Source organism: Arabidopsis thaliana, chromosome 3, assembly GCF_000001735.4.
Source record: "Arabidopsis thaliana chromosome 3, partial sequence".
Classification (NCBI taxonomy): Eukaryota; Viridiplantae; Streptophyta; class Magnoliopsida; order Brassicales; family Brassicaceae; genus Arabidopsis; species Arabidopsis thaliana.
The window spans coordinates 5,418,857-5,446,499 of NC_003074.8; the positions used below are offsets into that span (position 1 = coordinate 5,418,857).

General features: G+C 35.5%; 7 protein-coding genes and 2 long non-coding RNA genes across 18 annotated transcripts; 6 read left to right on the plus strand and 3 right to left on the minus strand.

Annotated features, from left to right (window-relative positions):
- Positions 1-3,372: 3,372 nt before the first annotated feature.
- Positions 3,373-3,608, minus strand: AT3G03205. Its single transcript, NR_140980.1, has one exon. It is a non-coding gene; the product is annotated as an other RNA (long non-coding RNA).
- Positions 3,609-8,130: 4,522 nt separating this feature from the next.
- On the plus strand, positions 8,131-12,041 carry SULTR3;4 (sulfate transporter 3;4). Its single transcript, NM_112469.3, has 13 exons — positions 8,131-8,542; positions 8,974-9,022; positions 9,110-9,317; positions 9,680-9,851; positions 9,929-9,994; positions 10,089-10,202; positions 10,281-10,397; positions 10,486-10,612; positions 10,697-10,983; positions 11,061-11,251; positions 11,341-11,426; positions 11,511-11,587; positions 11,674-12,041. The coding sequence occupies exons 1-13, from the start codon at positions 8,225-8,227 to the stop codon at positions 11,821-11,823; spliced, it is 1,962 nt and encodes a 653-aa protein (NP_188220.1). The 5' UTR covers positions 8,131-8,224; the 3' UTR covers positions 11,824-12,041.
- Positions 11,902-14,995, minus strand: MFP1 (MAR binding filament-like protein 1). Its single transcript, NM_112470.3, has 4 exons — positions 14,466-14,995; positions 14,327-14,370; positions 14,072-14,215; positions 11,902-13,885 (listed from the first exon to the last, which is right to left on the minus strand). The coding sequence occupies exons 1-4, from the start codon at positions 14,755-14,757 to the stop codon at positions 12,185-12,187; spliced, it is 2,181 nt and encodes a 726-aa protein (NP_188221.2). The 5' UTR covers positions 14,758-14,995; the 3' UTR covers positions 11,902-12,184.
- AT3G16010 (Pentatricopeptide repeat (PPR-like) superfamily protein) lies at positions 14,670-17,972 on the plus strand. Its single transcript, NM_112471.3, has 2 exons — positions 14,670-15,370; positions 15,545-17,972. The coding sequence occupies exons 1-2, from the start codon at positions 15,286-15,288 to the stop codon at positions 17,386-17,388; spliced, it is 1,929 nt and encodes a 642-aa protein (NP_188222.1). The 5' UTR covers positions 14,670-15,285; the 3' UTR covers positions 17,389-17,972.
- Positions 17,973-19,105: 1,133 nt separating this feature from the next.
- Positions 19,106-20,605, plus strand: AT3G16020 (F-box associated ubiquitination effector protein; the record flags this gene model as incomplete). Of its 3 annotated transcripts, none has more annotated exons than NM_001338199.1 (2): positions 19,106-20,019; positions 20,583-20,605. In NM_001338199.1, exon 1 carries the CDS (start codon positions 19,431-19,433, stop codon positions 19,644-19,646), a length of 216 nt encoding a protein of 71 aa, NP_001327740.1. In that variant the 5' UTR covers positions 19,106-19,430. The 3 variants fall into 3 exon arrangements, with proteins under 3 accessions (NP_001327740.1, NP_001327741.1, NP_188223.1); NM_001338198.1 differs by lacking the exon at positions 20,583-20,605 and adding an exon at positions 20,159-20,212; NM_112472.2 differs by lacking the exon at positions 20,583-20,605 and having other exon boundaries at positions 19,334-19,593; positions 19,662-19,795.
- On the plus strand, positions 20,455-24,141 carry CES101 (lectin protein kinase family protein; the record flags this gene model as incomplete). 8 transcript variants are annotated; one of them, NM_001338200.1, is made up of 9 exons in its annotated part: positions 20,455-20,703; positions 20,805-22,031; positions 22,129-22,254; positions 22,352-22,408; positions 22,504-22,733; positions 22,803-23,013; positions 23,080-23,317; positions 23,397-23,550; positions 23,626-24,113. In NM_001338200.1, 8 exons carry the CDS (start codon positions 21,185-21,187, stop codon positions 23,944-23,946), a joined length of 2,184 nt encoding a protein of 727 aa, NP_001326539.1. In that variant the 3' UTR covers positions 23,947-24,113. The 8 variants fall into 8 exon arrangements, with proteins under 8 accessions (NP_001326539.1, NP_001326543.1, NP_001326542.1 ...); NM_001338204.1 differs by lacking the exon at positions 20,455-20,703 and having other exon boundaries at positions 20,710-22,031; positions 23,626-24,141; NM_001338205.1 differs by lacking the exon at positions 20,455-20,703 and having other exon boundaries at positions 20,729-22,031; positions 23,414-23,550; positions 23,626-24,098.
- An 83-nt stretch (positions 24,142-24,224) lies between these two features.
- On the plus strand, positions 24,225-25,096 carry AT3G16040 (Translation machinery associated TMA7). Its single transcript, NM_112474.3, has 4 exons — positions 24,225-24,361; positions 24,620-24,675; positions 24,750-24,791; positions 24,874-25,096. Exons 1-4 carry the CDS (start codon positions 24,346-24,348, stop codon positions 24,952-24,954), a joined length of 195 nt encoding a protein of 64 aa, NP_566533.1. The 5' UTR covers positions 24,225-24,345; the 3' UTR covers positions 24,955-25,096.
- PDX1.2 (pyridoxine biosynthesis 1.2) lies at positions 25,094-26,473 on the minus strand. The gene has a single exon (NM_112475.3). It carries the CDS (start codon positions 26,207-26,209, stop codon positions 25,265-25,267), a length of 945 nt encoding a protein of 314 aa, NP_188226.1. The 5' UTR covers positions 26,210-26,473; the 3' UTR covers positions 25,094-25,264.
- On the plus strand, positions 25,512-25,770 carry AT3G03215. Its single transcript, NR_140981.1, has one exon. It is a non-coding gene; the product is annotated as an other RNA (long non-coding RNA).
- Positions 26,474-27,643: the final 1,170 nt, after the last annotated feature.

Sequence of the window (27,643 nt, forward strand, 5' to 3'; positions counted from 1 at the left end):
AAATAATATATGGCGACTTCTTTTTAACGTTTCTCTAAAAAAAAATTAGTTTGTATTTTGCCTCTAAAATATGAAAGAAAACACAAATGCCTCATATACGAATTCCTATATTTCATGTCAACGATTTATGGTGATGGAAGGATACTTGGTTCAGGCTGTGAAGTAGCCCAAACATAAACCTTAGGTAATGAATGGCCCATGTCACAGACTAAAAAACGAGAGTTTATGGCCCGACTCTTTAAATGCTACTTGTGTACACTTACCTTCACTCCTTTTTTTGGGTCATGTTTCTTTCAGTGACATTGCTAACGTATGAAAAACTTGATTTTCTTGGTTAATTTAACATTATCAATTTTAAGAGAAAATCTTTTAATGGATTCAGAGTTACAACACCAACATAGCTTATATAGTTATATAGCATTCATCTTTTATATAGTTTGCTTTTTCTTTTCCTTTTTGTTAAATTGGTTATAGTTGCTTAAGTTTAGGTAATGGATAACACGCAATATTCATCTTATATATATATATATATATATATAATTTACCAAAAAAAGGAATTGTTTGATGTATTTATAGCTTTCCAAATTCTGTTTGGTTGTAAATTTTAAATACATAAATATCATTTACTAGGTTGCTTAGCTTTGCGAAAAATCGTAACTAAAGCATCATTATTGCAAGTTAAACAAATAATTGACATTTCAGCCGCTTGAATCGTTTTCGTGTTTATACCATCATTAATTTATCCATTCCTTAGCCCTTTTCTACTCCTTTCTAAATGTCTTTTTAATCATGGTTTTATATTCAAATAGAATTCTAATTGGCATATTACCCTAAAATAAACATAGGTAATCGAGTTTAAGACCAAATTAAAGAAAGTTGATAGAAAGTGTGAGACAGAATGTCATTAGAAACTTAAAAAAATGAAAAGGCATGTTGTAAGTGAGAATAAACCTTCATGATTCCTACCAAAAATAGTATACAACGTATTGGTTGAAGGATTAACCTTTCATATATAGATTGATAGAAAGTGAGCCAAAATTGCATTAGAAGCTTTAAACATATTTTGAAAAGGGATGATGTATGTAAGAATAAACCTTCATGATTCCTACCAAGTTTTATAGACAACATATTCACTTGGTTGAAGGATAAACCTTCATATTTATTTAACCAACAATATATGTACGTGTGTCGAAAAGAATATATCATGATTAGACCATAATGAATATATACTTGCATTACTTGTTGCATAGTTTATTTCACTTCTACTGGTAACATAGATGGACTCGAGGCATCACACATCAAGTCCCAAAGGGATTAGTTGTTTGGATGCCTTTTGTCCCATTTTATCGAATTTTCATGCAGGCTCTTCATATTAATGAGAAATTGCAAAACAAAACCCACATGATCATTATATTTTTATTATAAACAAACCAATCAAACACTTAAGTTAACACAATTATGACGCCTCGCTCTAATTGTATGTTTAGTGGGACCTTGCATTGGCCGTCAGAGGAGAGAAATTGAATCAGTTCAAAATTACTGACCAAATAAAATTAGTCAAAATTAAGAGAAATGATTGAAGCACGTACGAGAGGAAAGAAAGGTCGAAAGAGAATGAACTTGGTATATTCCAAAGAATATACCAGTCCACTTATAATCTTTTGAAAGTAGAAAGATATAAACCAATCAAAAGTAAGTTGGACATTCCCATTTTTTACAGAAGAGCTATCTACCGTTGGATCGATCAATGGACTAATAATGTTCAAGTTATCTTCGCATTTGTTCAAGATCTTGCTTTCACGGCTAAAAGGCTACCAAAAGTGGGATGCGCCTGAAGGTGGACACACCAACAATTTCACGAATCTAATGCGTTCGTTTTTGTTGGAGTAGTACAGTCACAACAAACGTATAGTTCATCACCATTTTCAATATTGTGTGCTAGTAATTAAAGGTTTACTCAAAAAGATGGTTATAAGCAATATGAAATGGGTGTGGCATAGTTGTTATCTCATTTTTTTTGGTGGCTTACTTGTATGCAGTTATTCAGAATTGTCACTCAACATCTGGTTTTTATTTTGTTTCAGGAAAATAATTTTTTTAATCATAATCTGAAGATTTCAAGGCGCAAATTTTTGGTTAAACCCATTAGTCATTAGAGTATGTAGGATAATCATTAATTTACCAAAAAAGAGTATGTCGAATAACTAAATATTTTGTATGATTAGTCATGATTGAAACTGGAGTGAGAAAAAAAAACTCATCTTGATCCAAAGAGATCAATTCAGTATTCAAACTAATTTCAATTCTTCTGTTCATTACACGATGTTTTGTCGAATCTTGCAACATCCTTGCTTTAACATGCGGACCATAAGTCAAATTTTACATTTTGGATATTTTGATATATTTAACTTGGTATGTATATATGTATATATGTATATATTTTTAACTAATATCTTACTTAAGACTTATAACAAAAAAAAAATGTATGTAAGACAAATTAAAGACAATCGTGTTACAGTGTAAGCTTATAGAAGCAAAACAATTTTACTTATGCATGTTTTTTTTTTTTTTGGATAAAAACATACTTATGCATGTTCAAAAACGTATATGGGGGCCTTTATTTCCGTTGACACCATTATATAAGTCATAAAGCCAACATCGGCCAAGGGTGACCCTTTCTGAAATGAAAAAATTCATATATATATATATATATATATTCATGAACATCATAAACTTAATTAAGCTTTAGGTCTCGAGAGAAAGCACACGTAAACATTTTGGTCTCATCGCATAAAAATGTACTGTGTTCATACAATGCCAATACATGCAGAGGTTGTGAATTTTTTTCTTTAAAAGTTGCAAACTTGATATATTCGAATATTTATTATTTTAATATATAGGGAAAATGTATATCGATGATTCGATTCAGTTGGCAATGTATGAGCACGGCCACGATATGTCGATATGGAGCATGAATCTACCTGTTTCCACCTGACGAAAATTATTTTAAAGCCATTAAAAATAGAAAAACAAGTTAGTCGTGTGTTGAACTATTGTTTAAAACATGTTATATGTTATAACATTTGCGTATCTCCATAACCATACATCTGTTTACAATGCTTGCATACGATATATAGATTCTTAAGAAGAAGAAAAAAAAGATTCGTAAGAATCCAATATTGAATAAACATATTAAAAGTAATATTGCAACTAATGTTTTAGGGGATCGGAGACAGGAGAGCAAGTGGATAAAGAGGTTATATATTTCTGCAAACCTAGAAAAATTATTGTGCAAAAATATATGGTTCATCGTTTGTGGCTATCTATTACCATTTTTTTGTTCGCAACTATACCTTTTCACAAAATCATGAGACGACACAACCTACAACCAAAATAAACTAAATAGAGCGAGAAATAGTAACTTCATTTTTCCCCAAGAATTGCCGAGAGAAGAAATAAACTAAATAAAAAGTAAGAAGAATCTAATTTGCAAAAAAAAAAAATCTGAACAAGTAAAAGGAATATAATGGTGATTGGTGCCTCTACGTACTTCTCGCCGCGTAACGAAAGAGAGGTCGCGTCCTCGTGCTCTCTCTCTCTCCTTGAAATTCTTCTTGGCCTCCTTTTTCCCACATGCCACATTGGCCTTTTGCGTATTTGCATATTGCATGCACAACAATTATTATCATCATCGTATGGTTACGTTTATGCACAGAAATCGATGAAGTGTTCATAAATGATAAGTATTTATAATTTAGAACCCAAATTTTAGGGTCCATATAAGAAGCTTTGCATAGAGTTTTATATATAAGCTAATAGAAATGTAATACATAAATTTAATTGAATATAAAAAAAACAGAGGCAGAGAACTGCCGATAGAGAAAAAAGTTAAGTTGATCATGCTTGTTTAATATTATATATAAAAACTGATCATATTCTTGTTAAATTAACAAGAATTTAGTCCATTGCACATATTTTTGAGAAAACTTTAAACTTCACTATATTTGTGTGTGTATATATATAAGATTTTTCGATAAATTTATATATATTTCATTGTAATTGTATATTTCTAAAAAATATCCCTTCTAATTATATTTATTGTAAGACTTTGTGTTGAGAAAAAAAAGGCTTCATAATTATTTTTGCCCAATAAAAATAGGCTTCATAATTATTCTGTACGATCTTTAATTATTTATCTCTGATTAAATATTATTTAACAGGCTGGGCTATCAATACACAAATTAAGACGACATAAAAATTGTAATTCCACACAACTTATTTATTTTTGGACTTAAAAAAAATGTTTGTTTAATCAAAGATTGATACTTATTACTGGAATCTCTTTGTTGTTATATTTAAGAAATTTGGGGAAGGATTAGTTATTTGTGGGATGGAGATTTAAAGCAACATTTTGCGATATAAGAATATATGCATTTATTATTTTTGTCTATTTTAATTTCTCATTTTTGTTCATTTCTATTTTAGTTAACATGCTTTCAAATTTAAAACGTGTCAAGTCTTTGTTGATAGTGGATTCCCTTTTGATTTTATTTAGCTTTTTTTTTGGACAAAATTTTATTTAGCTTAGATTCAACAAAATCATCATGATCTTAAAAGTGTGGGAATTGAGTAGTATACTTCAAATTTGTTTGGTCATCTTTTAGGTACCTCAAATTGTCGCTAGGCCATTCGTTTTTTAATACAAATGACCACTATAAAGATAAAATAACCAACAAAATGTATATAGCACATACATGACATAGATAATACTCAGAGGTGTTTATGATCTTACGTAAATCGTCTAAATTCACGTCGATGGATAACGATGATCAATAGTATAAAACTAACTAAATCGAATCTAAAGTAATAAATTAATCTTAACATAAAGGAAGTAATAGATACAAAGATAGGCAGGGGGATATTGATGATAATTAAAGTGCACAGTACTTTAGCAAAATAGAATAGATCTTTAAGAAGAATCTTAGAAATCCAGATGGAGCTCTTCAAGTGGTTCATCTTATGCCACTTACTATTATATATGTTGTTATATGCATAGACTGAGACAAACAAATCATACCAGTCAAATTTCATTTTAGAAGATATATGTTATTAATTTCTTCGAGTACAAATATCTTTATTAGTTTTCTATATGAATGTCGGTTTTAGACTTCTAGTTAGATTTGATCTTCTTTGATCCTACCACGTTTCCACACAAATTGGGTTTCAGTGTTTCACTCTACAAAGTGCAATATATAAGATTTGAGATCCACATTTTCTGAAATGCTCACTACATAAATTGACTACAGCCTATCTCGAAAAATATATAAACCTTTACGTGAATTTTGTTTTGCAGACTTATATTAGAAATTTAATTATTGTTGTAATTATTCTAGCTAGTCTAAAATTTCTAAAAATATAACGTTTTATCAAATCGATTTTCAAATTTAATATGGTCTGGTCTATAGATTCTATGATCTTCAAATCAACGTGATGAAAAAGTCAAGTGTAATTTACGATTTTTGTTGCATACCGTTGGAATCATGACCCCAAATATTAAGAAGATAAAACATGATGGGAAGGTACCAAACAAATTTTAAGGCCTAATATATCCTTACAAGTATTTAAAATACGAACAAATTGCGATCAATGTTTAAGTAAAAAAATCAATACTGATAAAAAGGAGGCGACTAGAAACAAGAGTTTCCTTGATAACTAATCAGATGGCTTTGTTCAATGGCTGCTTAATATTGGGGTAAAAGAAGCTTAGTGACTTATTCAAATATTGCTAAACACCAATACAATTAATATTCTAGTCAATAACAAGATCCCATAGATATTTGTAATATTTTTTTCCAGCAATTTGTATATTTGTAATATTTACTTGTAACGATAGGATTCATTTTTTCTTATGGACGGAAGACAATATTTTGGTGATGGACTGATGGTGCATGTATTTTTTTAGCTAGTTTAACAAAATACCCACACAAAAAAAGATGATCGGTAGCATTGAATTATAAAATCGGATATAAAGATCCATAAGTCAGCTGAAATTAAAATTTTAATTTCAGAATTAATGCAACAACTTTTGGCTAAACTAAACAATATATACGTGATGCTACACAAATTTTATAAACTAAAACGACAATATTTAACCCAAACATAGACAAAATATATGAATTGTACGTAAGAACTTGTTTTGAATCAAAATATATTCAAAAATTTGTTCACTAAATAGAAGAGAAGGGGAATGGGTTTGCAACTAGGAGTATTATTTGAACTTAATCGTGTTTTCTACCATCTATCTGAGCAACACATTCCATTATTGTTCATCATTTCATCAACACGTCATATTGGTAACTTGAGGAAGCTGTTTGACCAATGAAAACCTTGTTATTTGGGGGATACTTGTTTTCTCCATCGCTAATGATTTGTTGATTGTTCAATGGCTGCTTAATGTCGGTAAAATAAGAGAGGCTTAGGTATGCTAAACATTTTCAGGTCAATAAAATAAGATTCCATATATCTTTGCAGGGATCTGTACGTATATATATATTTATAAGATACGTGAACCCTTAAATCTTTAGATAATGCTTTTTATTTATGATGGAAGATAAGAATTAGGTGCGTTAAATTAATAATTGGAGTAGTATACATACTTTAGCAGGTATAAATTATTGATTTTGAATCAACTTGGAATCTTTGTAACGTTTTCCCCTTTTTCGTTGTTTAGTACTCATATCTAACGTTTGATATCGTGAAAATAAAAAAAACGTTTGATATCATTAACTATCAAATTTTATTGTATTTTGTTCTGGAAACTTAAATTGAAGCCATTAAAAGTGGAGGCCCCATCAGTCTCCCAAATTCAACTGTCCTCATGACCCCAAAAATCAACGTTCAAAATTGATCCACGCACTTCGCAAACATTGTTGTGTGTAACTCTTGTTTTTCTTTAACTCGAGATTAGATAGTAATAACCCTGTAAGAAATCTACTTTTTTTTATATATCTTATCTAAAAGGCTGAAAACCACAAATTTACATTCAAAGATATTGACCAAAATAATACACATCCATTAACTACCCCAAATTAGCGTATAAATCTGACATGTAAAGAACATACATTAATGACGACCTAAAATCTGCTTTAGTTAATTTGACCTGCAAAACCGTGTTAGTGCTGAAAATTAAAGACAAATAGTATCTTAGTTTAGCAAATATTTATGCTATGTAAGGAATATTTTTTATTACAATCTTTATAGTAACACAAATCCCCTAAAAACAAATAGTATACCTCAACTATAAATAAATTTCCAGTAAACAAGTTTTATAAATGTTGAATTTGACCCATATAGATAATAATCAAAAGAATCTTTTTTTTTTGTTTTATTTTGTTGATTTGACCAACACAATTATGTTAATGATGATATATAGAAACAAATATGTTAGTTTAGGAAAAATATATTTAAATGTGCTATACAAGGAATGATTTTATTAGAATAACATAAAATCCAATGTTTTTAATTTAATTATTAATAATATAAATCATGTATAGTCAATACTATAGTATCCCCTAACCATAAAGAAATTGCCAGTGAACAACAATTTTTGACTTCTTTTTTGTAATCACAAGTGTGGTGGATACTCAGAACTTTTGTCGTCGTTTTCTCTTGACTAATCCAAGTCACACTAAACGATTCATCTGAGTTAAGTTTTTATTTATTATGATTTTCATCACAATCTTATGAGTTCTGTTTTCTTTTTGAATTATAGTAGTTTTTTGTTATATATCTCAATGATTCATCCCTCTTCAATCTTCATCATATTCTTCTTCTTCTTCTTCATATGCCATGCTCTACAGAAAATATGATTTCTTTAGATTTCATCTTTTTTTACTTGTTTTTATTTTAGTCACTTGAATGTGAGGGAGAAAAAAAAAAAAAAAAAGACAAGATGTGAAACGACGCATTTACCCTTAGGAAGCCAAACATCGAAAATAGAAACCGCTTTTTTCTTTATTTTTTTTCTTAAAGTCAATCAGTAAAACAAAAACTGCCATTACCCATAATACCAACTACACTTTCACAGCCAAGTGTCTATAAATACAGAGCATAATTACACCATCTTTCCTTACAACACAATCTCACAACAATTACACACTAAACAAAATTCAATTTTGCATCTCCATTTCTCGAGAAACTTTCGTTTTCGTAGACTTATAAAACCATGGGTCATGGCACTAACAGAGTAGAAGACATGGCGTCACCAAACAATGGAACCGCAGGAGAAACGGTCGTGGAGATACACAGCGTTTGTCTACCGCCGAAGAAAACAGCGTTTCAGAAACTGAAAAAACGCGTTGGGGACGTGTTCTTCCCTGATGATCCGTTACAGAGGTTTAGGAACCAAACATGGAGAAACAGAGTGATTCTAGGTCTTCAAAGCTTGTTCCCGATATTCACATGGGGTTCTCAGTACGATCTCAAGCTTCTTAGGTCCGATGTTATCTCTGGTCTCACCATTGCCAGTCTCGCCATTCCTCAGGTTACTATTTGACAAAACTCACTCTTTTACTTTTACATTGGGTTTTTATGACCAAAAGGAAAGTTTTATGGAACGTTTCGAAATTTTGAAAAAGTTTTAATCCGTGAAATCATTTTGTTTTTTTATGTTGAAAGAATAATAAAAGGCGTAATTATATTGAAGAGGTTTTGTCATTTTTACATCTTGAGTTGTGTGGGGATGCTAGTTGGACTTGGAGAAGTTAAAGCAAAAAATAAATATACTTTTTGTGTTTGTTTTGGATTATCAATGTCATTCAATGTTTTCAATAAATGTAAATGGAATACAGTATAGTTTTAATTCGATGATTTCATAGTGGGTTCACTTAGAATTATCCACACAAAATATGGTTCTTTTAAATGTTTATGTCTTTACATATTTGTTTTTGTTAATTTTGAAACTTTATTTTGCAGGGAATCAGCTATGCAAAGCTAGCAAACTTACCACCTATAGTTGGTCTTTGTAAGTATTCAACACCTAATTTTGGACTAATCAGTCTAATTTACTAAAATCAAGTCTAAATTAATCAATTTTGGTGGTTGCATGCAGATTCAAGCTTTGTGCCACCACTGATATATGCAGTTCTTGGGAGTTCAAGACATCTTGCAGTTGGTCCTGTCTCAATAGCATCACTTGTGATGGGCTCAATGCTAAGTGAAAGTGTTTCACCAACACAAGATTCAATTCTATATCTCAAATTGGCTTTCACTTCAACTTTCTTTGCTGGTGTCTTCCAAGCCTCCCTTGGCCTTCTTAGGTACTAATCAGAAAACTCAAATCAATCTTAGGAATCTGCAATCGTCATGTGAAAGAATTTGTAAACTCTCTTATTGTAGTTTAAGTATTCTTATTAGTGTAGAATATATTCAATGTTTGCTTAAGCCTCTTTTGTTGATCTTATCACTGAACACTAAAGGGTAATTAGTCATGATGAATAGAGAGATTAATATATAAAAAGAACCAAGATTCTAAATATAGTTTTGATTTGATGGTGACATGTACTAATATCTACACCTCCCAAGATGCTTCCTAGTTAGTGCTTTCACTGTTTTATTTTTTTTCATGGTCAGCAACTCATAATTTATGTATTAATAAATATAATTAAATTTTTAATTTCAGGCTAGGATTTATGATTGACTTTTTGTCAAAGGCAACTTTGATTGGTTTCACTGCTGGTGCTGCAGTTATCGTGTCACTTCAACAACTTAAGGGTCTTCTTGGAATTGTTCATTTCACTGGCAAAATGCAAATTGTTCCTGTCATGTCTTCTGTTTTCAACCATAGATCTGAAGTAAGTCAACATCATTAGTTAATTATAATGAAAACTTTAAAGATTTTATCTCAATAATGTTACTACTACAATTTCAGTGGTCTTGGGAAACTATTGTCATGGGGATTGGCTTCTTGAGCATTCTCTTAACCACAAGACACATTGTAAGTGTACTTAGAAAAACTTCCAAGCATTTACAAAAAGCGATTAACCGCAATCCAATATTTAACGTTTCGTATTGTTTTTGCGAATATGTAGAGCATGAGGAAGCCAAAACTGTTCTGGATATCTGCTGCATCACCTTTGGCATCGGTTATTATATCAACTCTGCTTGTATACCTCATTAGATCCAAGACTCATGCCATCTCTTTCGTAAGTACATTTTCTTAACCAGTCTGACTTATGTTATGGTTACAACTGAGACTCATAGACATTGAATCTTTAATGCAGATTGGACATCTACCAAAGGGTTTGAATCCACCTTCATTAAACATGTTGTACTTCAGTGGTGCTCATCTTGCTCTTGCCATCAAAACCGGTATCATCACCGGGATTCTTTCTCTTACAGTAAGCTCTCCAAAATCTCAAGCTTCTTTGTAAAATATTTCAGTGTTAATAAGTGACTAAAGTTTTGGACTTGACTTTGATTTTTCAGGAAGGGATTGCTGTAGGGAGAACCTTTGCATCTCTAAAGAACTATCAAGTTAATGGAAACAAAGAAATGATGGCTATAGGTTTTATGAACATGGCTGGTTCTTGCACCTCTTGCTATGTTACAACAGGTTAAAAATTCTACTTGAAACAAATCTCCTTCTCCTTGTGGCTTACGGAACAATGTTTTGACTCCAATCTATTGTTTTCTTCAGGGTCTTTCTCTCGATCTGCGGTAAACTATAATGCTGGAGCGAAAACAGCGGTTTCTAACATTGTGATGGCCTCTGCAGTTCTAGTGACCCTTCTGTTTTTGATGCCACTCTTCTATTACACTCCTAATGTGATCCTAGCTGCTATCATCTTAACCGCGGTGATAGGCCTCATTGATTATCAAGCGGCTTACAAGCTTTGGAAAGTTGACAAATTCGATTTCTTCACTTGCTTGTGTTCCTTCTTTGGCGTTCTCTTTGTTTCTGTACCTCTTGGCCTAGCAATAGCAGTGAGTATACAACTATACCTAAATGTTCTGGTTTCCAAATATTCAGGATGTTTTCTTAGTTTGATAACTTGTTGCAGGTGGCAGTTTCAGTTATCAAGATCTTGTTGCACGTAACCAGGCCAAACACTTCAGAATTTGGGAATATCCCAGGGACTCAGATTTATCAGAGTCTTGGAAGATACAGAGAAGCTTCAAGAATCCCAGGCTTCCTAATCCTTGCTATTGAATCTCCTATATATTTCGCCAATAGCACTTATCTTCAAGACAGGTCAGTCTTCTTACTTCACTTATCTCTTCTTGATATGGTCTCTTTTCTTTTTCAGTTTTACTTATGGGAATGAGTTTATGGTTCTGTAGGATTTTGAGATGGGCCAGGGAAGAGGAAAATCGGATAAAGGAGAACAATGGTACTACCTTGAAATGCATAATTCTTGACATGACAGGTGACTTTGTCTCTCTGAGGTCTGAGCTATTTTCAAGAGTTTTCAATTCGTCCCTTTGCTCATACTTTCTTTCTGTGGAATCAGCTGTGTCTGCGATAGACACAAGCGGGCTTGAAGCGGTGTTTGAACTTAGGAGGAGACTCGAGAAGCAATCTCTTCAGGTTATAATTTTTACTGAAAACAAAGATCAATATACCTATCAAAAAGAAAAACAAACTAACTTTTGTCAAACTCTCTTGTCAAATAGCTTGTGCTGGTGAATCCTGTGGGGACTGTGATGGAAAAGCTACACAAGTCCAAGATCATTGAGGCATTGGGTCTGAGTGGACTTTATCTAACAGTTGGTGAAGCTGTGGCTGATCTCTCATCAACATGGAAAGCTAATGGCCAGCCTTGAAACAAAGCAGTCTCTAATCTAATAGAGAGACTGTTTCTGAAGATGGAGCAGCCTCTTGTGAAACATTTTTGGTGCTAGCTGAAAACTCCTTGAGGGAGTTTCTGTTTTAATTGTAGAATAAATGTAATTTCATCTTTTAACAATTCGGTATGTATACATAATTTGGATATAAATAGCCTATGCAAAGCATTTATCTTCTCATTTTATACTTTCTATAATCACTGTTGGGATTATCTCAATGATGAAACTCTAGAACCATTTTGCCTCTTGTCAAAATTTACACAAAGGTTTAATATTGGCTACAAATAATCTGCGTTATATGATTAGAGAAGCAAGCTCTGGTCATTATCACCTTCTCTCTTCAAGAACTGGTACTGCTCTTTCTCCTCCTGACAACTTTCTTCACAGTAACCGTGTTGTCGCTCTTCTCTTTGTTGTCTGTACTATTCACAGCTTTTACAGAATCCGGTTGGCTCCTCATGCGCAGTATCTCGCCCTTTGCAGAGCCCAAGTCCTCCTCGAGCTTCTTCACTTTCTTCTCTAGCACTTCCCTTTCTTTTCCTAGACTCATCACGAGGATATGTGCATCTTCCACATTTTCCTTAGCTTCTTTTGATGCATTCTTTGCCTCTCCTAGTGATCGTTGAAGTACTTCTTTCTCGTCCTCCAAGTTTGAAGCATGGGTATTCACCTTCTCAAGCTCTCGTGACAGTATTGATGTGTTCTTGTTCATCTCATCTAAAGACTTTACAGCTTCTTCGAGATCTGTTTCAAGGGATTTTCTCGCCTCCCTTTCCATCAAGATCTGCTTTTCCATTCCTTTCACCTCTTTGTTCAACGACAAAACAGTCTTTTTCTCCTCTTCCAATTCCTTGTTACTGGTTTCAACTTTCTTGTAAATCTCCACAAGTTCCTTCTGGAGGCTCTGGTTCTTGACAGAAGACTCTTTGAGTTCATGAGTTACTCCCTCAAGCTCGTCTTTAACTCTCCTCCGAAGATCTTTCTCCAGTGCAAGTTCGCTAGCAGAAATCTCATTCTTTTGTTTTTCAGCATCGAGGTTCCTTTCATATCTTTCCTTAGCTTCCTTCCATTCTTCGTGAACTATAGCAAGCTCTGATTCTAACTTTGAACACAAAGCTCTTGACTCATCAAGCATCGTTTCCAGGTCAGAGACCCGATCTCTAGATGCCTGCAGTGTTTTCTTTGTTCCTTCAAGTTCATGTCTCAAATTTTTTACTGTAGTCAGTTCTATATCCAGCATTCTCTTCGAGTCTTCGTACTTCTCAGTTAAGTCAGCAACTTTGTCTTTACTTTTATTAACATCATCTAGCGCACGATCCAGATTTTCATTTAGCTGCTGAATCTCCTGCTCTTTCCTGCTGATGAGCTCTGCATCTGCAGCTGCTTGCGTCTCAGAAGTCAATTTCAAAGCACTATAATCTTTTGAAATACTATCAAGCTTCTGGATATAACTCTCTTTCTCAGCCACTAAAGTTGTTATTCTTGTGTTTAACTCCTCAATCGCAGAGTTCTTCGAGTCCAATTCACTCTGAGTTCTTATGAGTTCTTCCTTCTGCTGTTTGATCTCTAACTTCGCTTCAGCAAGATCTCGGCTAGTTTGAGTGTAAATAGAGTTGAGTTCCTTCAATTCTGCTTCCTTTTTTGCCAACGATGCATTAAAACGTTGAGCTTTTTCTTCACTATCTTTCAGCTCCAAACTAAGCAAGTTGATCCGATCTTGTAGTCCTTCAACCAAATCAAGCTTTTCTCTGAGCTTTGTTTCTAGTGCCTCTTTGTCTTCGCCAGCCTTTGACAGACTATTTTCCAGACTTTCGATTTGATCTTTAAGCTTCTCACATAATTTCTTCTCGCTACTTAGCTCCCGGCCTAATTCTGTCACCAAGTCCTTTGCAGAATTCAACTGGTTGATCAATGACAACTGTTCCTCTTTTGCCTTTTCTACTTCCTTTTTCCGCTCTTCCTGCTCATGCTGCAGTTTTGCCTCGAAATCTTTCTCCTTCAAAACCAATGCTCTTTCTCTGTCTTTCAACTGGTTCTTTAGCTGTATGCCACGGTTATCGGTAGCTTAAGTCAAAAAGGATCAAATCCAGCACTAGCAATATATTCACAACCTCAGAAAGTTAAAGAAACAAAAGAAGAGAAGCTCGAACTAAATGATATAAGCTGCTAAGACAAGAACATTCACCCACAAATTGTAAAGCAAAATCTTTAAGTGCTAGTAGCTTACAGATTCGATGGTTTCCTCAGCAGCTTTTGTATCTTGCCGAGCCAGTGCATAAAGTGCACCAAGAACGCCAGCACTAAAAATTCCAAGACCATTCAGGAGAGCCAGAAATGGATTTGGGGATGTTCCTTCACTAACTACTGCAACCTAATCCACCAAACCAATCCTGATTCAGTAAAATCTCAAGCACTACTTTAAACACATTGATTCTCAATTAAAAAAAAATCAAATTGAGAAGGTCTAAGAGAGTCTTACAACCTCAGTTTCTAGATCAACCTTCGATGTCTTTATCTCATTGCCTCCTGGAATTAAAAAGCAGAACTGGTCACAACAATGAAAGAAAGATAACCAAAAGCAACATTTGAACAAATCTCATCTAAGCAATAAAAAAACTCACTTTCATCAGCCAAAGCGGGTGATCGAAGCTGCAAAAAGGGAAGAACAGAGATACCCACAAGAAGGAAAGCCCTCCTTTTGGCGGAAGCAACGTCATACTCGTACCCATCTTCCTGGTTTAAAGAAGCCAATGTTGGTCGTCGGCGCTTGAACTTGGCGACATTACTCGAACACAGAAGCCCAAACTGAGACGAAGAAGGAGAAGAAGAAGAAGAAGAAGAAGGAGATGAAAGGAATCGAGAGTGTAGAGGAACAGAAGGGACGAAGCAAGAGCCCCCTATCAGGAAACCCATCTTCGCCGCCAACTACTTAAGAGATTGGAAATGTGTGGCAAATGAAGCAATCCTAAAATCACTGACACAAAGCAGACCCCAAAACCCAAAAAAGGAACTTCCTTTGTGTACTGACTTGTGACCTCGGAAAATCTCAAAGAAGAATGCTTACACAAATCTCAGAGTTATATCCTTCGATTACTGAAGAAAATATCTACAAATCCTACGAAATTGGGTATCAAAGACTGAAACTTTTTTTTGTTTAGGAGGGCAATGGCATATCTGCAATTTTGGAATAGTTCGGTGCTTTGTGTACATAACTTACCAATCAAAACTCGCCAGCTTAGACTTCCCCTGCTTCGTTATCCTCAATCTCTGGGTTCGCCTGGTTTAAGAAAACACGTGAACCTCACGTGCGTCTGTCTGACCCTAAAATTTCTCTCTGTTTTTCTCAGCCGTTCTGTCTAAAACCACCGACGGCGACTTCAAATAGACGTCGGAATTTGTCGCCACCGGAGAATTGTTACATGTGAATCCCGTTTTATAAAGATGATGTATGTATCTGCTCGATCCGGTTCTGCGAAGCGAAGCATCTCAAGTCTACCTCATCTCTCTCAGAGATTTAAACAAACAGGTAATCTGCACTATTTGTTTCCTCTCCCTCTTCGTCGATAAGCGAAATGTCTTGATTGTTTAGGGTTTTAGGAGTAATGGGATTTGCAAAAAAGGTTTAAAGTCGATTCCTTTGAAGTAAGAAAACGAGAAAAGGTTTTGATTTGAACATTTTGTTTTATCCATGAATTTGCAGAGAATGAGATTGTTCAAATGTTTAGTGTTCCGAATCATGAGGAATCTGAGAAGCCTCAAGAGAAGTGGAAATTATCTAGAAAGGATCCGTCAGTGCGGATGTTGGATGAGAGATTCATTAGGATAGTGAAAATCTTCAAATGGGGACCTGATGCTGAGAAAGCTCTTGAGGTGCTTAAACTGAAAGTTGATCATCGATTAGTTCGTTCGATTCTTGAGATAGACGTTGAGATAAATGTCAAGATTCAGTTTTTCAAATGGGCTGGTAAAAGAAGAAACTTTCAGCATGATTGCTCCACTTACATGACCTTAATACGCTGCCTTGAAGAAGCTAGGCTTTATGGTGAAATGTATAGAACGATACAAGAAGTGGTCCGTAACACATATGTTAGCGTTAGTCCAGCAGTACTCTCTGAGCTTGTGAAAGCATTGGGGCGAGCTAAGATGGTTAGTAAAGCTTTATCGGTTTTTTATCAGGCAAAAGGACGCAAGTGTAAACCCACTTCGAGCACTTACAACTCGGTGATTCTAATGTTGATGCAAGAAGGACAGCACGAGAAAGTCCATGAGGTTTATACTGAGATGTGTAACGAAGGTGACTGTTTTCCAGACACGATTACTTACTCTGCGCTTATATCCTCGTATGAAAAACTAGGTCGTAATGATTCTGCGATAAGGTTGTTTGATGAAATGAAGGATAACTGTATGCAGCCTACAGAGAAAATATACACCACGTTGTTGGGAATTTACTTTAAGGTGGGTAAAGTTGAGAAAGCTTTAGATCTTTTCGAGGAGATGAAACGAGCAGGTTGTTCACCAACAGTTTATACGTACACGGAACTGATAAAGGGACTTGGCAAAGCTGGGAGGGTAGATGAAGCATATGGCTTCTATAAAGACATGCTTAGAGATGGATTGACTCCTGATGTTGTGTTCTTAAACAATCTGATGAACATTTTAGGCAAAGTGGGTCGAGTGGAGGAGTTGACAAATGTCTTCAGTGAGATGGGAATGTGGAGATGTACACCCACTGTTGTCTCATACAATACCGTGATTAAAGCTCTGTTTGAGTCAAAAGCACATGTTTCGGAAGTAAGCTCTTGGTTTGATAAGATGAAAGCAGACAGTGTTTCCCCTAGTGAATTCACTTACTCAATCCTTATAGATGGTTATTGTAAAACGAATAGAGTAGAGAAAGCTCTGTTGCTGCTTGAGGAGATGGATGAGAAAGGTTTTCCACCTTGTCCTGCAGCGTATTGCAGCCTCATAAACGCTCTTGGAAAGGCGAAAAGATATGAAGCAGCGAATGAGCTATTTAAGGAACTAAAAGAAAACTTCGGCAATGTAAGTTCTCGAGTATACGCTGTGATGATCAAACATTTTGGGAAATGCGGGAAGCTCAGCGAAGCTGTAGATCTCTTCAATGAGATGAAGAACCAAGGAAGTGGTCCCGATGTTTATGCCTACAACGCCCTCATGTCAGGAATGGTAAAGGCTGGTATGATCAACGAAGCTAATTCCTTGCTTAGAAAGATGGAAGAAAACGGTTGCAGGGCCGATATAAACTCGCATAATATCATCCTCAATGGATTTGCTAGAACAGGTGTGCCGAGACGGGCTATAGAAATGTTTGAAACTATAAAGCATTCTGGTATTAAGCCTGATGGTGTCACTTATAATACTCTTCTTGGATGCTTTGCACATGCTGGAATGTTTGAGGAGGCTGCAAGAATGATGAGAGAGATGAAAGATAAAGGCTTTGAGTATGATGCCATCACTTACTCATCTATACTTGACGCTGTTGGCAATGTGGATCATGAAAAAGATGATGTTTCATCTTTCTAAGATTTGATTTATCTAATATGAATAACAAAAAGAAAAAAAAGTAGAAGCTGAAAAATTACTACACTGTTCCATTTCTTACACACATAGTATAGTGCTAGTTGAAATGTATAAACACTTGAATCTAAAATTGAGTACAAGAAAGAAGCTCAACTATAATTAAGTTTGAAAACTTTAGAAGACACAACAAATCTAGCAGAAAAAGACTTAGAAGACACATCAGGATCTTCATGATATGCGATAGTTCCATCATTCTCGAAGTTTAGGGAATAAGTGAAAGGATCATAACGAACACGATGATCAAAAATCTTATTTATCTTCTTTTGATTCATCATCAATATCTTCCTCCATATCAATCTCCATTTTGAGATCTTCTTCAATCTCAAAACATCTTCAGATAGATCTTTGATCCGATCGTAACTACAAGACTTGGAACAACACATTAGGTGTTTCTTGTCGATACCTGAACTGCATAGCACCATTAGAGCAGATGAAAATACACTTTGGACAACAGAATTATAAATTTAAGGATACTGATTTTTTGGGTGATATGTTGTGGCTTGTATTGAATAGTGGTTACGATCTTTATGATAGGATGTGAAGAATGATTTGTTTAATTGCATATAAAAGTTTAAGTATCATTCTTGTTACAACTTGCTTATCCTGCAATGTGATGCATATATTTTAATTACCCGTATATCATATTATTAGTAGATATTTTCTCTTATAAAGCAATTTAAAACTAGAAATCATTTGAGATATACAATTAATGGCTATCCATTGAATTTAGGGGCAATGTGTATGTTGGCATATAAAAAATATTGCCGTTTTGTTTATACGTTACACAAATTGTTTTAATTGGCCAGTGAGTAGATTGTCTATATCATATGACATATAATCTACTGTAACACAGCAATATATTAAATGGGATGATTAAACACTGAACAGGTAAGATCAATACATAAAGAAAAATTTAGCAGATTGGATCTACAAACCAAATTCGCATCTGATTTGTTAAGAAACAAATGATAATCTACTGTAATTGTTTATAGTAATCTTAATATATGTGATTCAATAAGTGAGTTTTAATAATATTTTTTAAAACATCTTGCAACATGGAGAATATTTGAACATTGAAATTTTCGTGATTTCATGCTGTTTTTTTTTGACCTTTTAGATATAAACATACAAAAATAATCAAATCTCATATATACTCATATAGTTTTGGAATGCCAGTACGGGTTGACATTTGGACCCTGAATGGATGCTGATTTTTGATTCAGTTTTTGAGTTTAGATTTTAGTTTATAGATTTTAGATTTTAGTTTTAAATTTTTGTTATTATATATTTTTGTTTAAAAAATCCCAAAAATTTGTTTTTTGGTTTTTGAGAAAAATAACGCTGATTAATAAGTAAAAAGTAGATTTTCTAAATTTTAACAAAAGTAAAAAACTAAAATCATGAATGAAAAACTACAATAAAATAGTTTTACTAAATTGTAGGAAAACCAAAATTTTTACTAAATTGTAGAAAAACCAAAATTTTAAAATCTTAATTATTATGAAAATAAATTTTTAAAAAACAAAAACCAAAAACTCAAACAAAATCTACAAAACATTCGAGGCCTTGGTTTCTAAAAAACATTTTGTAATGAAAATCACCAAACAAGTCATCATAGCCCATATTTAGAGCCTGGCTAGGTTTTGACTGTGATGCTCATTATTGGCCCATCATCACATTGGTTTTCACTAATTCCATCGCCGATGAAGTTGTGATCTTTCCCGATCACCGGATATCTGTAAAAGTTGCTGAGGTAAAAGGAAAGTTTTTTTGAAGGTCGCATAGTATCCATTTAGAGGATCGGCGATAGTAAAAGACAGTAACCAAAACCCTTAATATCTATTACATCGATTCGCGTTGAAAAGCAATGACGAAGCTATCTGATCTTCCCGGAGATTTGCTGGAGGAGATTCTTTCTAGGGTTCCGGTGACATCATCGAGAGCATTGCGATCTACTTGCAGAAAGTGGAACACTTTATCTAAAAATGAGAGCTTTACTAAGAATCGCATTACTCAAGTATATTCATCAGCAGTTAGAAGAGAAGGGTGATCTTCAGGCGATTGTCTTGTTAAAGTATAGTCTTTATTCGATGAGCGTCAATATCCATGGACTTCATAACGACTTTGCTCCATCTATAACGTCTAGAGGTAATCGATTTTACGGCAGAGAGAATTGGACCGCGTCTGCCTCTGCCTTTTGAGTCTTAATTGTGAAGATACTGTGACTCTATCTAGTGTTAGAGAAGAGCAGCTTGAGGTGTTGTTTCAGAACTGTCATACTCTTGAGATGGAGATTTGGGTTACGACCAACATTGAGCCCAATGCAATGTCCTGGAGCAAGTTCTTATAGTTGTTTTTGATGAAGACAAAAATGTATCAAAAACCAATCGCAACACAGCTTACTTCATTGGTGTGAATGGTAACTTCAGAGAAGTGGATCTCGGAGAAATTACAACAGTCAGAGTGATTTTTCCGCATGCCTTCTGTTATGTTCCAAGTTCTATGCTTACTTGTTTTCCTAATCGGTTCCAGGACTCATCTCCTTTGGCACCAGCTATGCTTGAAGAGTTTCCGGTGAGATATACAGTTTTCTCGATTCTTTTCTATTCAGTTATGTTACAAACTAAAGTCTGATTCTTGTATTCTTTCCTACCATTAAACCAATAAAATTGTCTCCTTACCAATAATTGGTTATTATTTTGTGCTCCCACAGTGTTTTCCTATTCGATCAATACAAGAGCGTTTGGATTATTGGTTTGGCTTTTATTTCTTTCTACAAAATGATTCTGATTTAATTATATTAATATCTGGGGATTTATGAATCTGGTGGAAGACTTTTTGTCTACATGAAAAAGAAAAAAAACAAATCTGTTTCTCCTCCTTTGTTGGGAGCAATTTGCTTTCTGTTTCTTAGGTAAGTCCCTTTTAAATCCTACTTGGGTGTTATATTCTCCCAACAGAAATAAGTTGTTCGATAAAAATAAAAACCAAGTTGCTGCAGTGCAATGGTTTTGCTCGAGAACATGGCGTCTGGTTCTGTTATGTGTCTTGTTTTGGGTAATTTTGGCATGAAAGAGTCAACTTTCAGTTTGTGGTCATTGTCAGCATCACTTTCTTGGTAAATTTTTGTGTAACAGCTGTAGCTCGGAAACTTCAACGGACAAGACTTCAAATTTGTCCCCCAGCGTTGTTGACTTGGACTTCTGAGTTAGACTTGACCATAACGAGATATGTCTTCTTGAAAAACACTTTTGAGAGGTATATAATTCCAAATTATCATCTTCCAAGTTTCAGAAAATCTGAAATTATGTGGTCAAATTGCATCTTTCTCACTCTTTTTACTTTTTATCTCTTCTTAGGACAATCATGCTGTCAAACAGATACCCTACTGCAGGGTCAGTACTTGAAAGATGGGCAAGAGCTCGTTTCAGCTTTCAATATCTTCAAACTCAAGTTTTTCAACTTCGAGAATTCAAGCAACTGGTATCTTGGAATTTGGTACAACAATTTTTATCTTAGTGGTGGTAATAAGAAGTATGGTGATATCAAGGACAAAGCTGTTTGGATTGCTAACCGTAACAATCCAGTTTTGGGACGCTCTGGAAGCCTCACAGTGGACTCTCTTGGCCGATTGAGGATTTTAAGAGGAGCATCAAGCCTGCTTGAGCTAAGCTCTACGGAAACCACAGGAAACACAACCCTTAAGCTGTTGGATTCTGGAAATCTTCAGCTCCAAGAGATGGATTCTGATGGATCGATGAAGCGGACGTTGTGGCAAAGTTTTGATTATCCAACAGATACTCTTCTTCCGGGGATGAAACTGGGTTTCAATGTCAAGACCGGAAAGAGATGGGAACTGACATCATGGCTAGGTGATACTTTACCCGCTTCTGGATCTTTTGTCTTTGGGATGGATGATAATATTACAAACCGGTTGACCATCTTGTGGCTTGGTAACGTGTATTGGGCAAGTGGGCTCTGGTTTAAGGGTGGCTTTTCGTTGGAGAAATTAAACACGAACGGTTTCATCTTCTCCTTCGTTTCAACCGAAAGTGAACATTATTTTATGTATTCAGGTGATGAGAACTATGGTGGACCATTATTTCCTAGGATAAGGATAGACCAACAAGGCAGTTTGCAGAAAATTAACCTTGATGGAGTGAAAAAGCATGTCCATTGTTCTCCTTCTGTGTTTGGTGAAGAGCTTGAATATGGTTGTTACCAACAAAATTTCAGGAATTGTGTGCCCGCACGTTACAAAGAGGTAACCGGGAGTTGGGATTGTTCGCCGTTTGGGTTTGGTTACACTTACACCAGGAAGACATACGATTTGAGTTATTGCTCGCGCTTTGGTTATACTTTCAGAGAGACTGTATCCCCTTCCGCAGAAAATGGATTTGTATTCAATGAGATTGGTAGAAGATTAAGCTCATATGATTGCTATGTTAAGTGTCTCCAAAATTGTTCTTGTGTTGCCTATGCTTCAACCAATGGGGATGGTACGGGCTGCGAGATCTGGAATACAGATCCTACCAACGAAAATTCAGCTTCTCATCATCCCAGAACTATATATATTCGTATTAAAGGTTCAAAACTCGTGAAAATATATTATCTGCCTTTTTATTATTAAGTGTTCCCATACTGCAGCATTTCTATTTGAATACTAAGTTTTCTGAAATACAGGAGTTGTGGTAGACCAAGGGAACGAAAAGGCGGCAACTTGGTTAGTTGTTGTGGCATCACTATTTCTAATAATACCTGTGACTTGGTTGATCATCTATCTTGTTTTGAGGAAATTTAAAATAAAGGGTACAAATTTTGTATCAGAATCACTCAAAATGATTTCTTCTCAATCATGTTCTCTTACTAACAAGTTCACCACCTTCTTTTTGCGTATTTGATCCAGTAACTGTTATATTTCGCGGAATTTTCTACTTTTTATGGGGAAAAGTCATTCCACAGAGTAAGGCTCAGCTGAATAACTTTTGTTTAGTTATGTATGGAAAATGTCCATGTTGGATCAGGAACTGTGTTTGTGATGTTTGGTATTTTATTTAGTGATTGGTTACATACGGAGGAGGCTTTCAACACTGAGAGTTGGTTCAACAATAGACCAAGAAATGCTACTACTTGAGTTGGGGATTGAAAGGAGACGCCGAGGCAAGAGAAGTGCAAGGAATAATAATAATGAGCTTCAGATCTTTAGCTTTGAAAGTGTCGCTTTTGCAACAGATTACTTCTCTGATGCAAACAAGCTCGGTGAAGGAGGTTTTGGTCCTGTATATAAGGTAGTTCAGATTCTTCAGATTTTGATATTAACTTAAGCAGACTTTGATGTATCCGCTACTCTCTTGAAGGGGAGGCTAATAGATGGGGAGGAAGTGGCTATCAAAAGGCTATCATTAGCATCCGGGCAAGGATTAGTGGAGTTCAAGAACGAAGCTATGCTTATTGCAAAACTTCAACACACAAATCTTGTCAAGTTGCTAGGATGCTGCGTCGAGAAGGATGAGAAAATGTTGATTTACGAATACATGCCCAACAAGAGCCTTGACTACTTCCTCTTTGGTGAGCCTTCATTAAAAGGCTAAGAATCTATATAACCCATCTGAAAAATGTCTCAACTCTGTGTAGATCCCTTGAGGAAAATTGTTCTGGATTGGAAGCTGCGGTTTAGGATCATGGAAGGGATAATTCAAGGGCTTTTGTACCTTCATAAGTACTCGAGATTGAAAGTAATACACAGAGACATCAAAGCCGGCAACATTTTGCTGGACGAGGATATGAACCCCAAAATATCTGATTTTGGAATGGCTCGGATATTTGGAGCCCAAGAATCCAAAGCCAACACGAAAAGAGTTGCTGGCACATTGTAAGTGAAGAGTGACTAGAAACAAGGAGAAGATTCTCTGATCATTTTATAGACTTTCTTGTGTTGATATTATTTGTAGTGGCTATATGTCTCCAGAGTACTTCAGAGAGGGATTATTCTCGGCGAAATCAGATGTGTTCAGCTTCGGGGTTCTAATGCTCGAAATCATTTGTGGAAGGAAAAACAATAGCTTCCACCATGACTCAGAAGGACCTCTGAATCTCATAGTCCATGTAATGCTCTCATATGTTAATATTCTCAGCTTGCCTTCTTTTGTCCATGCATCTCTGAAACTCTGTTTTTTTCAGGTGTGGAATCTGTTTAAAGAGAACCGAGTTCGCGAGGTGATTGATCCATCTTTGGGAGATTCTGCAGTTGAGAACCCTCAAGTGTTGAGATGCGTTCAAGTTGCTCTGTTGTGTGTACAACAAAACGCAGACGATAGACCAAGTATGTTAGACGTTGTGTCCATGATATACGGTGATGGAAACAACGCTCTTTCTTTGCCTAAAGAGCCAGCTTTCTATGATGGTCCCCCGAGAAGCTCGCCGGAGATGGAAGTTGAGCCACCGGAGATGGAAAATGTATCGGCAAATAGAGTTACAATCACAGTGATGGAAGCAAGATGAGCTACTGAATTTGAAGAAAACTGATTGATAATGGAATAATGATGACTGATCGTATGTGAATCTCATTGTTTACTATAAACGTTTTACTTCTAGTTGGATAATGGCATTATGATGACTGATCGTATAAGATTCAAAGTATCGTTTTCTCGTTCTGTCACTCGCTTATGAATTTGAATACAAAATTAGACATTTCACGTGGACATGATTCTGTGGCGCGGAGTGATCGCGCGAATTCACGCCTACTACTATATATATATATATATATGATCACGCAGAACAGAATCAAATATCTGAAACTCGAAGAAACAGAGGTTCCTCTTGTGTTTTTGTTTTGGGATTAAGGAAGCTATTTCTGTTCTCTTCGAGTTTCAGGTCTAGCCCTAACCCTAAAATTCAGCCATGTCTTCCAAGCAAGGTTATTATTTTCCTTCTCCTCTCATCTCTGTTATCTTGGTTCGAATCAATCGTTTTGATCTGTCTATATCTTGCTTTCACATTTTTGTGTTTACATGTGCTTGCTATTTTATATGATCTCATGAATTCATCGATCGATCAGCTGATTTATTAATCTTGTGTGCTCTTAACGCATCGAAAATTCATCAACCTTGTCATTTGAATTTATATGGTTCCTTATGGAATCCAACATTTTCTGCAAAATGAAATATGATTTCAGGAGGGAAATTGAAGCCTTTGAAGCAGCCCAAGTCTGGTAAGAAGGAGTACGATGAGGTATGATAGCAATTGTACCCTTGCCTTTTTCTTTAGCTCAACGTTTTAATGGTTTTACTCTGTTTCAAATGTAGCACGATATGGAGTTAATGCAGAAAAAGAAGGATGAAGAGAAGGTTAGTTTTCTCAATCTTAGTTTTGATTCATTGAAGGAGAAGGTGATTGCTGTTGATGATCTTGTTTATGTGATGAAAACAGGCACTTAAAGAACTCAGGGCCAAGGCTTCACAAAAAGGATCATTCGGAGGCTCAGGACTTAAGAAAAGTGGGAAGAAATAAGACTAAATCTGCCTCAATGTAATCCTATATCACCTTATATATGTTTGTCAATGTACCATGACTAGTTTATAAGTTATAACCATTAAAATCATGTTGCGATGTTGTAGAAGTAAATATAAATCTAAGACTTGTACCTCCTTCAAAAATTCTGCAACTTTTCATTGAGGTTTTAGTTGTTGCAAGTTTCGATTAAACCAAACGGATCATATGCACCAGCATTAACAAAAAACAACCGATATTTTGAGACTCAAAACCAAAAAAGATTACGACTTTAGAAGTCCCAAAAAGTTTGCAGCTTCGAACCTTTTCATCAAACACTGCCTTGGCCAAAGTCTTGAATCCTGTCACCACGAACATTTAAGCTCTCCATTGCATTCTCCAATCCAGAACTCATCTCAGCCAACACATGAGGATCATTGTAATGTTGAACAGCTTGAACAATGCTCCTAAGTTTCTTAAACGGATCAGGACCATCAAAAACCTCAGAACCCACAAAAACCCCATCACAACCTAGCTGCATCATCAAAGCTGCATCAGCAGGAGTCGTGATCCCACCTGATGCAAACTGAACAACCGGAACCCTACCCATCTGCTTAGTCTGAGCCACAAGATCATACGGTGCTGAAATCTTCTTAGCAAACGTGAACACCTCATCATCATCCATGTTGTTCAAGACTCTAACTTCACCCATCAATGACCTAACGTTCTTCACAGTCTCTGCAATGTTACCTGTTGCGGTTAAATCTCCTTGGATCCTAATCATAGCAGCACCTTCTCTGATTCTCCTCAAAGCTTCTCCTGTATCACGGCAACCACAAATGAACGGAGATCGGAAATTATGTTTGTTGATGAAATGATCATCATCCGCAACAGAGATAATCTCGCTCTCGTCAATGTAATCAACCGCAAGAGATTCCAAGATCTGAGCCTCAACAAAATGACCAACGCGAGCTCGTGCCATCACAGGTACAGACACAGCTCGTTTTACCTCTTTGATGAGAACCGGATCCGGCATACGACGAACACCGCCGCGAGATCGAACCGGATCTGAGACGATTACAGAACATGCGCCGGCGGATTCAGCGAGCTTAGCTTGGTTAACCGAGGAAACTTCAACAATGGCGCCGCCACGAAGTACCTGAGCTAATCCGACCTTAACAGAGAACGGATGGTTTTTCTTCGCGTCGGTAATGGCTGTGCCGCTGTAGAGAGTAACAGCTCCTTGATCTTGATCCGTCATAGCTTGATCCGCCATTTTTAGGTTCTGTGAGTTTTTAGTAACAGAGAGCTTTTCGCCGGAGAAACGGTGTTTGTTAGTAACACGATCTGAGACGAGAACGAGAAAGCTGCGTTGAAGGTGAGGAGAAATATAGAGAGAACGGAGAAGACGAAGAAGAGTGTGGTTTGGTCTAGAAACTTCTGAGACTGTTCGTCACTGAGAAATGGTTAGGGTGGAATCGCAAAACGGCGTCGTATGCAGAAAAAGGAAACTAAGTGGGCTTCCATGATGATGATTGATGACCCAAGTAGACGGACTTTTTCTTTATTTTTGTAAGAGCCGTTGGATGTGAATAGAACACGTGGCGTAATCGTGTGTAATTCTCGTCCAAAGTATTTTGAAATGATTGTTTTGATGGACACGAGTCAAAGAAGAAAACAAAGCATGAAATATTTACGAAATAAAGGGAGTGGTACATCTAACAACTGTCTTACTTAGTGGCCCACCATGTTATAAATTGTCACGACACTAGACGACGTCGTTTGTAGTGCTCCTCACGTGTTTCAGGTTGTTGGTTCTATACATTTTTACAGTTTTGAAGCAATTAAATAATTGAGTACGTAAATCTTACTCTTCCCAACTGTCACTACCACTGAGGATGTTTAATCATATAAAGTTCTGAATCTTGTATGATTTGATATTATATTAGATGAGACAAAATCAGTCGGCAAAATAAAAAGATGGAAGAAAAAAGTTCTTTTTTAAACCGTCATCACCGATTCACCATATATGGATGATGGTAAAAATGACTACAACGGTTTTGGATTGTTTGGCAGCTTGGGAAACAAAAAGATTGTAGGAGGATGTAGTTTACTTTCATCTCTTACGTAATGTGAGTACGCGGGCATGATCCAGAGATTTATACGGTGCAGTTGGTTTTATGACATATGGTAAAGAAAATTTGTTTAACATCAAAAAATGTGGTGATCGTTTACTGATTTGTCTTCTATCAAATCAGGAAGCAAGGTCTATGAAGAAGGGCTACGAAAGTGGTGAATACACACAACGTCAAGCAACTACGGCAAAGGATCGAAGCATTGTCTAAGAGATTTAATTACGAAACTTCAAACTCAAAGTAACACGTAGTTGTAAAAACGTTTTTTTTGGATTGGTAAAATTTTACATTCATTTTTTTTAAAATGTGGTGATGTTTTGCATGTGGGTGTAGATTTGAAAATACCAACGATTTGTTGTTGAGTTTTAGACACGAGTAAATAAATGGTGGGAAATCGATTAAACACACATATGAAGCGATGTATGAAAACGACATGCGAATTTTATATAAACAAATATCAGCTCATATTGACCCATGCGATCCCAAAATGAATGGAGAATGACGACGTCTGATCTGACCATATCATATGTATGGAAAAGACCATTTATGTTCAAGCTTCGAAATAAACTTGATGA

Coding starts and splice junctions, on each gene's coding strand:
- MFP1 (NM_112470.3), bottom strand. CDS start 14,757: ATGGGTTTCCTGATAGGGGGCTCTTGCTTCGTCCCTTCTGTTCCTCTA. Junction 14,216..14,326: donor AGGTTGATCTAGAAACTGAG/GTTGTAAGACTC, acceptor TTGGTGGATTAG/GTTGCAGTAGTTAGTGAAGG. Junction 13,886..14,071: donor CTGAGGAAACCATCGAATCT/GTAAGCTACTAG, acceptor CGTGGCATACAG/CTAAAGAACCAGTTGAAAGA.
- AT3G16010 (NM_112471.3), top strand. CDS start 15,286: ATGATGTATGTATCTGCTCGATCCGGTTCTGCGAAGCGAAGCATCTCA. Junction 15,371..15,544: donor TCAGAGATTTAAACAAACAG/GTAATCTGCACT, acceptor ATGAATTTGCAG/AGAATGAGATTGTTCAAATG.
- AT3G16040 (NM_112474.3), top strand. Junction 24,676..24,749: donor GTAAGAAGGAGTACGATGAG/GTATGATAGCAA, acceptor TTTCAAATGTAG/CACGATATGGAGTTAATGCA. Junction 24,792..24,873: donor AAAAGAAGGATGAAGAGAAG/GTTAGTTTTCTC, acceptor TGATGAAAACAG/GCACTTAAAGAACTCAGGGC.
- PDX1.2 (NM_112475.3), bottom strand. CDS start 26,209: ATGGCGGATCAAGCTATGACGGATCAAGATCAAGGAGCTGTTACTCTC.